Raw genomic sequence first — 13,109 nt, forward strand, 5'->3', positions numbered from 1 at the left:
TAAAGCTATCAGTAAATATGGTCTGTATGATAGTGACTTTAGCAATGAGTAGGCTAGAAGTTCGAAAGGATTGGAATCTAGCCATGTTTTAAAAAAATAACTTGATCGATTTGGAGACAAAATATAAGGGATATTGGTCAAGGAGACAAATATTGTCTAAAAGGTCCAATAGGTCTCTATCCCACACAAAAATATTGCCGTGGTGCCGAAATTCGTCTATATTCATAAGGCAGTAGCCTTTGGTAATGAATGGGGTCAAACTGTTTCTCCTCCAAGAACAGAGCCAGAGAAAGTCAGCAAGTTGAGGGATAGAGGTAATGGGTGTATTATCGCTGGGAAAATTAGATCGGTGATACAGGGCTTGTGCCAAAGAAGGACCATCAGTGTCATCTTGCCATTCTGACCTCGTAATTGTAGCACCATAGGAGGGGTGGCACAGGCTCAATAAACCTCCTAGATGGCTGACAGTGCACCTCATGGCTCAAGCTGTTGTGTCTTGAACTGGGGGAATGAAGGTGAGTAGCTGTTTGTTCCACCTCTTCGTCAAGTGGTCGATGATCGGATGCCCCTGAAGTGTGTGAATCCGAGTGATGACCAACTGATGGAGGAGACATTCCACGTGAAGGACATGACCCCTTCTGGATTGATTCTCGGTGAAGCCACTGATGCAGTCAGAAGGTGTGTGATTCATGTGGGGCTCGTTGCACCCACGTTGAAAAATGACATCAGAACACCGGACAAGTGGTCTGGTACCTCCCTGTTTGAGGATGTAGGTCACCACCACAGTGTTGTCAGATCGAAAGAGGACCATTTCACTATCCGGATCAATCTTTACAGAAATGAAAGGTACTGATGACAGCCTTCCTTTCTTTGATATTGATGCATACAGGCCATTCCTCAGGTATCGCTAATGGTAGTGAAAGTCAGCAATAGTGTGGTACTCCCACCAGCGGGGTCAAATCCGCTGTCATACAATAGCAGAGGAGTTAAAGAACTCTCCCAATGAAATCCAAGTCTTGATGGAAACGGACTCGAGGAGTTCAATGACTCTGGAAGTGCAAACACAAGAGGATGCACCAGATACTGCATGGCTAAATAGTCTGTGCCGAAATGGATGAAATTATGGGATGTACAGAGGTATGTACTTCCCAGTTTGTGAAAAGGCCTGGATGATCAAGCAGAGAAGGGAGATCATTCCACCTTGGAGTAGGATAGAACTTATTATGTGTTTAAGTTGCTGCCCTGGTATGTTACTGTCCCAATCATATGTTGCCGACTGCCCAGCTAGATGGACAGATCTATCACTAAGATCCCTGTAAACATTGGGTAGTTGGTCCATTCCAGCCAAGAGGTCTCAATATTGGGAAAACTGGACGGCTGGTAAAGTCGGGGCGATTGACGGTTTCCCCTAATGTTTTGCTCAGATTGAAGAGTCTGTGGCTTCGACTGCTGTACCGACTGACATATCTTATCAAGTGATGGATGGTCTCATGCTTTGTCCTCTCCATTCCCTGATGAAATGGTATGTGCTGGTTATGTGTGACAAAATTAGCTGGGGGGAGGAGGGTAGGGATTCCAGCAACCCCCACATGGCTTGCCACTGAGGCTAATTTGGGGTAGAGACAAAGGATGTCAGAGGTATACTGCCATGACCATCTCTCTTTCCCCTTTGCTGCTTTCTGAAATACAGCAGAGCAAGAGTTTTCGACCAAACACTGTATATTTAGCTCCATCCCTTCAATGCCGAACAGGGCAATCTTTGTGCACATGCCATGTAATGCTTCCTCAAATAACACAAGATGAGAGAAAACAAAGCACAGATTTGCAAATTAGTATGTGACTAACTAGCTAATAGTATACATCATTTGACTTGGCAGCCCATACAATATATTATAGACACTGTATATCAAAAACAATATATACATAAATAACAAAGCAGGAGTCATGGTGGACTTCCATGTTTTGGAATGCATGTAGATCAGTTAAATAAATATTCTGCAGAAAGGTCACAAAAGATGTAAACTAAAGCAGAATCTTGTAAAAGGTTGAAATTACTAGATTGTTAAAACACTGCCATGACAAACAGACCCATAGATGTGTCTTACAATAAACATACTTCCTATATTAAGCTTAAGCACAATGCATAGTTAAGGGAAGGGACAATGTGTACATACCTTAAACCAAACCAGAGTCATGGTAGGCTACCATGCTCTGATACAAGAAACACACCTAAGTAGAAACTAACAATATGTTGAAATTACTAGGTTGCTAAAACAAAACACTTTTGTAACCACACCTTATAGATGCTGTGCAACAGAAACCATGTATACATAAGTCATGGTAAACTTCCATGCTCTGAAGTGGCCTGTAGAATGTTCAATTGATCAATGCTAAATTGACACAAGATGCATAAACTAAAGCAGAAACTAGTAATGTATGAAATTACTAGGTCGCTAAAAACACTCTCGTAACTAGCAGATAAGTGATGTGTCATATCAGAAACATAGGGTCGTGTTTAAAACTGATGTTGCATGCTTGGTTAATAATAATTCTATAAAACAGCATGAAATACGAATAATTTAAGCATAATTATCAAACAGCACTCCAGAATTTGATATTATGAGTTCCGCAGTGGATGAAGTAAGTGAATCAAGTCCAATGCATGCTAACCCATAATAACTTTATGTACGGTCAATGATAGTGTGGTGGGGCAGGGGTCCTACAAGACAAAGTCCCTACAAGTGAAAAATCTCTCAAAATATTGGCAGAAATTGTAAAATAAAATATTCAACCTGCAGTAGATCAATAACTCTGCATTAAAAATGCAAAATAATGGTTTGATGAAGCCAAAGGAACACAAATACATGCTGGATTGTTGGAGGTTATTGCACTGCTTGTGTCTCAGAACACAGTGAGGCTAAAACCACTAGGCCACTGGAGCGATACCCAGACAATAAGACGATTTTCGTCTTTTAGTAGGGATGGATTCGCGAGGTAGCAGGCTACTATCCCTAACATAATGTGATTGGTGAACATATCTGAGAAGAAACTTATACCCATGCTAAATTCTGATTTGATCATAATATATGGAATCTCACAGCTTTATTTTACTTGTGAACAGTGATAAACTCCAAATCTGGTGACCTCTTGTTTCAGTGTTGTCTTCTTTGCCAGTAATGCCAGGAGACTTAGATTGCTTCCGTTTAGTAGTTTCACGTGTGTTTAGAATCAGGCTAATTTTTGGAAAGAATTATGGCTTAAAGTCGTTCATTTTGTGTCAAAACAGATGCCTTGACTGGCACAAGTGAAAATATGTTAGAAAGTAATAAGAAACTGCAGTGGTAAAGAGTTCTGAGAACAATATTGTTAACTCAAATAAGCTTGGGAAACTACAAACTCACCTGTCCAGGTGTGGGGGAGGCAGCAGGCACTCTGCCAGGTACAGCTGTAAATGAGGATTCTTCCGATGTGCTTATAGTTGGTATATGATGAGAGACGGGCTCTTCATAAATGCTGTAAACCAAGTATACAACTATTACAATAATGTTTCAAAACAGTCTCATCTTGATATCTGACTTTTTGTTTTTAATCTCATCACCCTTATACCCATGTACAATGTAAATAATAAGAAATCATATAAATATTTCTAGTTTATTTAACAAGTTCAGGGATACCTTTAGACCTTGCCCTCATGACGTTTGGGAGCTAAATTTATACATAGCACACTAAAATACTATCCCCATTAAAACTGTGTAGAAAAACAGAGTTTGTCACAAAAGTTTTCTTTAATTATGCCAGATGTTACAAATAATGTCATAATCACTGAGGCATGAAAACACATCTGAGACTTATCACAGTACAGCTGTATCATTATTTTCCAGTTGATAAAATAAATTCATTGAATGTTAAAGTATCTGTTGTCAATTCATCAATTTTACAACAAAGCAATCTAAATCTTTCATTTCATATGAAATTCCTACCTAGGCCACTGGGATGAATTGTGACTTCTTGAAGAAAAATCCTGACATCCTGTCGTCATTTCATATCATGAAATTCCTAGCAAGTGCTCACTTAACTGATATCCTCACACTTATTTTCTATGGCTATGAATACAATGTTATAAATGTTTCCAAATAAACTACTAAAAGAGCATTAAAAGCTGATATAACCACAAAACTAAACTATTATGTGGGAAATGGAGAGGGAGACAAGAACTGACAGATGAACAGGGTCACATTTTTAAAGACTCTTCCAAATCTGTAATGGAGGATCCACATGCAACCTGAAAGTGTCCCACGGCTCACCTTGACTGACTAGACTCTTCTGTCTCCTCTAATGGCTGAACATAAGCCTCTGGGAAATATCCAGTCTTCCCACCTTTCTCTCCATTCATCCAGCCTGGCTCAGCCCCACTCTGATCCTCTGGGATCTGAAGATAGTAATAAGCCATCACATCATTTGCATGAAATTATAGAAATCCATTTCATAGTTTGATACTAGTCATGTGTACTATAATATCTAGATGTTACAAATAATGTCATGATATCAGACTTTGGCAAGGCATAATTACTGAGGTATGTAAACACATCTGAGACTCATTACAGTATAGCTATATCAATATTTTCCAAGTTATTAAAAAAAAATCTGCGAGACTTGTCATGTGGTTAATGAAATCTTAGTGGTTTCTAGAGGATACACAATTTTTGTGTGAATTCCAACAAAATTAATGAATACACCACTTAAAAAGAGAGAGTGTTCAAAAGTCATGGATAAAACCTGCAACACTTATTAATTTTAACAAAGCTAAATTTGTCAATGTAAGCATTTGACTTTGAGATTAACTGCCTTAATCAAGAGCTTACTAATTGACTTTTTGCAATAGTGCAATGAGTCCTTTTCATTGCTTATCTAGTTTCAAAAAGCAATCAACCAAATGCACTTGGCAAGGCTGTACAACTGTAGCCATGCAGGTTTCAGAATTTGGTGGCAATGTCTCTGCTGTTATATGCTGTTGAAATAAATGTGACTAACACCACGGTCATTAATACATAATCACTGCTACTGTTGCAATAATGAAGACAAATTACTGTTAGCTTTAAACTTTATTCATTAAAAGTTATTTACCACACATACATCTCTTAAAAAATAATATAAGTGGGGTCTATTCAAAAATACTGTTTTCATTAAAAAAATACCCTACCACCTTAATAACTGAAATCCCTCCAAATAAAAATAGTTGAAATATTCTGTGTTAAATTCCTGGACAAATCACTGGAGAATTAAGAATAGTTTATTGTAAATAAGGAAAATAATTGAGCAGTATTCAACTCTTACTTGCCTGGGTTTGCAAAACATAATTATTAATCTCCAGTCATAAATTTCAAATGAATGCAAGATCCTCAACTCATTCATTAACTACAATATCATTGGGCACATCCTTTCCAGCACATCTGGAAGATGCACATCCTTTCCAGTACATCTGGAAGATGCACATCCTTTCCAGTACATCTGGAAGATGCACATCCTTTCCAGTACATCTGGAAGATGCACATCCTTTCCAGTACATCTGGAAGATGCATATCCTTTCCATTACATCTGGAAGATGCAGAATGCTATCTTTATTTTCTTCCACCACAAAAAAAGAGACAAAAATACAAAGAGGTGTAAGTATGTCTTTTTGCTTAACTCCCGTTGCACCCTCTACTTTAACCAAGCATAGATTCGATGGGACTCAGTCTTTCAAGTGTGAACAACGTTAAAATGATGAAGCTTTCTGCTTGCACTGGTAAGACTTGAGCCTGCAACACATCAGAGCGCATACCCGTGACATACTGTAGTAACATCCTATATTTTCTGCTGTGATTTGTAAGAACTTTAACACATCACACAATCACTGTTGATGCAGAAACCAATGGCAGAAAAAGTATAATATATGTCACACCATTCACAGGCAGGACAAAGTAGATTTGTATTTGTCAAACATGTAAGCCCATTCTGCAGACCAAATGTCAAACAAGAGTATCAAGAATACCAATCCTCACCCTGAGTTTACTGGTCCTCTCTGTGGCCATTGGTAGTTGAGATTATTGACCAATGGGTCTCAATGACCTAGACCTTGATATGCAGTCTAGAACGTAACATGCTGAAATCCATTTTAGCAAAGAAAATAAACCATATCATTGTTACCAATGAAACAAAAAACAAAAAAAAACTTTTCACTGAAAAGGTATAAATGTCATTCTTTCTCCTCATCAACGCGAGGGAGAGAAAGAATACTATTTTAAGAGTTAGGTTCTCAAAGGAAGCTTAACTCAAGGTTCATACAGAGGTTGAGATAATGACAAAAAACATATGAAAAGATCCACCTCTGCAATATACAACAAGAGGTTTGTCTAAGGAGCTCAAAGTACGTAATCAGTTCTGAAAGGTATGATCCAACCCTACAGTAAAACCCATAGTGGACTAAAACAACTAAATTACTGAAAGGCTGCTTTGATGTGTTGTCATCATGCAGCATTATCTGATGCAGCTGATGTGCCTTTGAAGTGCGAGACTAAAACATAATCCACAATTCTATATTGTTGATATAAAGGGAAGATTATGTCACAGACTCTGCTGCATATGATGCCTTGCTAGGGAGACTAGTGAGATCTCCAATTGGCTAAAAGCAAGAACTGGAGAGGGCACACATTAAGTCTTGCTATGGGAACTAAGCTCACTGTTGCATTCCAAATACCCAGGAGTGAGGTAGAGGGAAGCAGGAAATGAAGTATTCTCATCCAGTCTTGTTATAAGAGACAGTATTTGTGAGAATATCATGAGGAAAAGCAACTGTCCCTTAATGTAAGAGAAAATTCATCCCCATGTAAAACAAAAACTGAAAAGGGATCAGATCAGACTTCTGGTTGGGGATTTACCCTACATGAATCACTACCTCACAACAAAAAGACATATCTTTCAAAAGTGCCTGTGTGAGGACAGCATCACTCAACCAGTTCTCAAAGTACTACATAAAGTGAACCTCAAACAGCCTTAAATAAACCGCTATCACAGCCATCAACCTGGTGAAGACCCTGCAATCAGAAGCTGGACTGAAAGATGCTGCAAAGCTGAAAGATCTGTCCCACACAAAATCACAGGAATTTCCTGTGGGTTGGGAAGATGAGGACATGAAGATAGGCATCCTAAATGTCTATGGAGACCATCTAGTCATTTGGCCAGATGGCATTTCTAACAGTAATGTGGCCAAGGAATGGTGTTGCTGATTGTTCAAGTGTTGCAATGAATCTGTAGGGATGTAGGGATTATCCCTATGAATAATGTCTCCACATCAAGCGAGGCAGATTGCAAAGTTTTGATAGTCTGATTTTCTTCAAATTTTGTACCGAGAAAGACAAATTCAGGCATTATCATATAAATGAAGTTTTTAAAAAAAATGTTTCATCAGAATAGAAACAAGGAACAAAATACATAGTTTCTGCTATTTTTTATGCACTTTTGTCATTTCAGAAGCTGCATTTAAGCAGTTGTGTGGCCACCATCCAATTATAATACATCATAATGGCTGCTTCAGGATGCTGGCACATTTTACAACTCAACAACATGCATTAAATAAGATTCACTTAAAATTTTATACAAGTTTAAATAGGGTTTACACATTTTCCTAGTATATTTTAATGGGGTAAACAGTCAAGGTGATCAGAGACAAGGGGCTATAATGGCAAAACTTATTTTGTGCCCAATGTCCACAAAAGTTATGATAATGTGTCAAAATGCCCAAATGGTAGATGAACATAATTTTTATAAACTTGAAAATTCTCAATGACAAGAAGCCTTATGTCAAATTAGGTCAAATTCTTTTCAGCAGTTTTGGGAAGAAGTCATTTAAAGATTTCTCTAATAAGTTTAAAAGTCTTCAGGCTAGGATGCGTTCAGTCAAGTTGGGTCAAATCCTATTTGGTAGTTTTGGAGAAGAAGTCATTTAATGGTTTTTCAAATTTTATTAATGACAACCATCTGTGTCTCATAGCAGATCAGCTTCATTTGTACCAACTTAAAAAAAGGTCCTCATACCAGGATGCTTTGTGTTAAGTTTGATAACATTGTATTTAGTGGCTTTGGAGAAGACAGTTAAAGGCCAGGATGCTTTGCTCAGTTTGATAAAATTCTACTAAGTTGGTTTTGGAGAAGAGAGTTAAAGGTGATATTTAAAGGTTTCTTATTTATTTTAACAGCAACTTTTCTATTTGTAATAATGGTGTCATATCTACGAGCAGACCAGCTTCATATGAAACCTTAAAGGTCATCCTGTCAGGATGCTTTTTGTCAAACTTTATCAAATTCTGTTCAGAGGTTTCTGGGAAGTAGTTTAAAGGGTTGTAACTATTTTTTATAACGGCAGCTATATTTGATGGCAGATCTCCATCATTTCTATAAATTTGTATTACCTTCATGCCAGGTCAAATTTTGGTCAAAACCATTACTGTGCTTTTTTTGTGGTTTTTTCACAAGTTTAAAATAGCAAATATCGATGGATGCATGAGTGACAAAACATGACCGACGCAATGCCACACCAGAATCTCACTTGGCCTTATGACCAGCTGAGTTAAAATGACTGTTTTTGGACATCAAAATGTTGTATTTAGGTGCAAATTTAGTGTAGATAATCAAAGTGTTGTTACTGTGACACAACTTTGTGTTTAAATTTTGACTTCAAACAAGAATTACCTATTGAAATCTCTGATTATTTTAATGCCACTGCTCTTGTTCCCTAAGTTGTTAGAGCATCTACTTCTGTTGCGGGATGTCGCAGTTTCGAACCTAGCTTGAGTCATACCAAAGACTTAAAAAATGGCACCAGCAGCTGACTGGCTAGGCATTCAGCATTCAGAGGTTGGTGTTAGGACTGCCTGCCTGGTTTCAAGATAATGTGACTGAGTGGGACATGATGCTACATGTATGCAGCATGATGCCCCAATGCTAGACATCAATATAATCTGTAACACTGCCATGTAGTGATATGACTTAAAAATTGTTAAAGCTATGTTAAAAATCAAAATTACACAGACATTGAAAATTTTATTACACAGTTCAAGTAAATCTAAAAATTTAATTTCCATGACTTTTTAAAAAAGTTGTGGAGGACTAGATAGAAGTCTGGGATTTTTGTAAGTGGGAACTGTTATTACCCAAGATACAAAAAAAAAACAATTACTTACCAGAACTATATCTCCAGGTAATAATGACAGTTCATCAACATTCCGGGCATCAAACTGAAACAGTGCTTTATATTTCTTTTTATGTCCTGATTTCTTTTGATCTAGAAAAAAATAAAGAAATTATATTTTAACTTTTTACAACATTTATTTTTGTTCTTGTATAAATCTGCAATGTGATACAAAATTAACCTCCAAATAATATTAAAATTTGGAGATAAGGAATATTAATGTCACTTGTGGCTTAGCAATTAAGGTATCTGGAGAATTAGAAAACTGCATTTACCTTAAAGTTTCCTGTCAATGGAAAAACTATATGGTAAAGTGCAATATAATTACACACCAATGCAAATTACCTTGTAGTTGTTGTTGTTGTTGTTGTTGTGGGGTTTAACGCCATTTTTCAGCACGATAGGCTATACATGGCGGCCAGTATTAATGGTGGAGGAAGAACCCGGAAAACCCTGGAAAGAACCACCGACCCACGAGAAGCTACTGACAAGCTTTCTCACATGCCCACATTGGCTGAATCTTAGACTCGAACCGCCGCAGACAGAGGTGAGATGGCAGTGATCCGTAACGAAGAGCGCTTTAGACCACTCGGCCACTCGGGGCCCCACCTTGTAGTAATACCTTGGTTGTGAAAAAAAGGATATTTTTCGGGCCTCACTGAAAACACGATACATTCATTTTGCAGAATAAAAATCAAATACCACAAGAAGCTGTCCATGCCCTGCATGTTGATCTTGCCCCCCATGCCTTAATAATGAGGCAGTTATTACCCAGAATGGACCAAAGTGATTGCTACTTCACGCAGCCAGCAAGATGGGCTTGACAATAATTTAACTACTGGAAGAATTAACAGTAAAAGTATGTATTTAAATTAACCAGCGTTTTTCAATGCCATGGCATGTATAATTTTGCAAATCATATGGAATGTGTAAAGTATTACCTGTAGTTTGACTAGAAAATGTTGCATCCCATGCATCTTCCTTTTTAGCTGGGCCAGATGAGGCTGACTGGTTATTGAACACTGAGGGCCAATTATCAGTAATGAAAGAAGTGCCCTTGGCATCTCCTCCAAAATCAAACCAATTAGTGGATGATGTTGCTTTGGGTTGAGCTGGAAAAAAATCAACACCTTCTGTAAACTTGGAGGAAAAGAAACACCACAATGCTAAAAGATTCCTATATTGTGCTGTCCATGAAAGAAAGGTGAACTTAAATATACTGATAGTATTTTTGGATGTATTTATATTTTCACCTGCTTTATAAGCTAGCAAAAGATTTCAAATGAAGTCTTCATTTTTTTATTTTAACACAAACCAATAGCTTCCTAACTTTGGTAAAAACGATACAACTCTAGCAGATGTAAAACAAAATGACATATTTTTTTCGACAATTAGGATCCATGATATAAAGAATAAATTAAAAATTTAATCTGATTCACTAAAATTTATCATATTATTTCTCATTATCGTAATGGAAAGAAAATTGTTGTAAAGAAGTGGAGAGTATGGCTTTTGAACTAAAACATGTTTTGTATACAGATATCGGGTAAAGGTTCTGCTGAACACAATACTTTGACTGTGAACAGATTTATGCAATCAAAATGTTCTTGGCTTTTCTGTTGCAAATTATGGAAGCCCTAGCATGACAATGAGCAAGCATGTAATAATATTACATTAAAGTTATAGCTGAATAAAGCCATGAAAAAACTTTACCACAGACTCCTCATGTAAACCTTGCCAATGCTGGACATGACAAGATTCAAACCATGGCATGTCAGGATCCAAACCATGGCATGTCAGTATCCAAATCATGGCATGTCAGGATCCAAACCATGGCATGTCAGTATCCAAATCATGGCATGTCAAGATACAAACCATGGCATGTCAGAATCCAAACCATGGCATGTCAGCATCCAAATCATGGCATGTCAAGATACAAACCATGGAATGTCAGGATCCAAACCATGGCATGTCAGTATCCAAATCATGGCATGTCAAGATACAAACCATGGCATGTCAGGATCCAAACCATGGCATGTCAGTATCCAAACCATGGCATGTCAAGATACAAACCATGGCAAGTCAGTATTCAAACCAGAACATGACAAGATTCAAACCATGGCATGTCAAAATACAAATCATGGCATGTCAGTATTCAAATCAGAACATGTCAGTATCCAAACCATGGCATGTCAAAATACAAACCATGGCATGTCAGTATCCAAACCATGGCATGTCAAAATACAAACCATGGCATGTCAGGATACAAACTTCAGACATATATTAACATTATTCCAAAGTGTCTGGCAGATACCTACTCTACTCCCATGCTTCATCATGCCTGGATAACTTGTGAACCCACTAATAATGTAGGGGTATGTATCCCATTTATTCTTTCCACAAATACCAACAAAATAGACCCACATTTGGTGAACATTTTTAAAACCATGATCAAACTGGTAAATGAAACCTTGATACATCACCTGGAAATTGCAGTGAACATCATGAAATCTGCTGCTTATAATTAGAAGTCATATATTTTTTATATTTACCTTTTAAAACATTTCAGTACACTGTAAATTACAATCAACAACCAAATATCAATCCATTAAAATTTACATAATGTTGACTGGTGGCACCATTTCAAGAAATAAATACAAAATAAGTTATATTTTACAACTGAATTTCATGCTCAAGTTTTTTATCTTTTAGTTCGGTTCCAGTGTTATCATCATAAACCCTCTTTTGCATTCAAATGTGAAATGTGTAAATTGATTGTCACAGCAATGCCCATGAAAATTTCCATGAGAACTTAATTATGTGCCAACTATGTTTACGTCTCCAACCTACAGAAGTGTTTGCTGCATTGTTACAATCAATTAAAAGTAGATCTGCTTTATATTATCATGTGAATTACATCTTTTGTATCAAATCAGGTAAAGCGGTTATAATAAAAAGCTAAAAGTAGTATCTGGAGGATTGGATCTGTATCAAATCAGGTAAAGTGGTTATAATAAAAAGCTAAAAGTAGTATCTGGGAGGACTGTATCTGAGAGGCAGTAGTAGTTCACCTAAGGTATTATGATTGGGTAACATATGTAACAAAGAAACTGTAATTCTAAACCCTGCTGGGGTCAAGATGCACAAAAACTTTCACTGGCTGCCCCAATATGTACAAAATGGCAGCTATCACAATAACATTAAGCTGACTTGATCCAGCAGTCCATGGAATAATGCAGTTGCTACACAAAGTTTATCATCAATTTTTAAACACTGATATTTATTTTGCTGCCCATGATGTGCATATGTAGTAAAATAAGTGTATTTTGTATTATTCCCCCTTATTAGTGTTATACTGTACACACACAAATTAAGTACAAGCTTACCCCATGCAAACCAAATGAATTCAGGTCTACTCTGAAGTAAATATTTACAACTTGATGCTGATTATTGCTCTTCAGACTAATAAAGTAAATGGATAAAAAAATATAAATATCAAAAACTTTTTTCAGAAACATAACAATTGGATACTAACAAGAACAAATAAGACATCAGTACAACCACCATTTTTATCTTCTAACAATAAAATACAGAAACGTTTTCCTTAAACATCCATACCCATATTTTGCAGAAACCTTAATCACCAATAGTGCACCACTTTTTGATCAATGGGTAGAAATAAAAATGATCTTAATAAATACCAAGATGCATGTGGTACAATGTTACTAGCACCGCAAAGCTTAAACTGTTAAACATCTCGTATATGGGTAGCTGCCTAGGGGGTGGAAAGGGATGAAAATATGAAAGGATTTTATTTTTTGTCAAAATGTTGTATTTCTGGAAAATATAATTTTTTGGTTTTTACAAAAAAGGGGTGGATTTT

At 36.9% G+C, this 13,109-nt stretch overlaps 1 protein-coding gene across 3 annotated transcripts in view; it reads right to left on the minus strand.

The window, feature by feature from the left end:
• Positions 1-13,109, minus strand: part of LOC149799063 (intersectin-1-like) — a 224,540-nt gene that overhangs the window by 137,084 nt on the left and 74,347 nt on the right. For all 3 annotated transcript variants that reach the window (XM_089958036.1, XM_089958037.1, XM_089958035.1), the window contains exons 20-23: positions 10,168-10,338; positions 9,219-9,319; positions 4,305-4,429; positions 3,402-3,513 (exon numbers count right to left, since the gene is read on the minus strand). In XM_089958036.1, coding sequence (XP_089814162.1) covers positions 3,402-3,513; positions 4,305-4,429; positions 9,219-9,319; positions 10,168-10,338 — 509 coding nt within the window. The remainder of the gene's footprint in view (positions 1-3,401; positions 3,514-4,304; positions 4,430-9,218; positions 9,320-10,167; positions 10,339-13,109) is intronic.

The sequence above is a fragment of the Sinohyriopsis cumingii genome, chromosome 5 (assembly GCF_028554795.1).
Source record: "Sinohyriopsis cumingii isolate HCF-2022 chromosome 5, ASM2855479v2, whole genome shotgun sequence".
NCBI lineage: Eukaryota > Metazoa > Mollusca > Bivalvia > Unionida > Unionidae > Sinohyriopsis > Sinohyriopsis cumingii.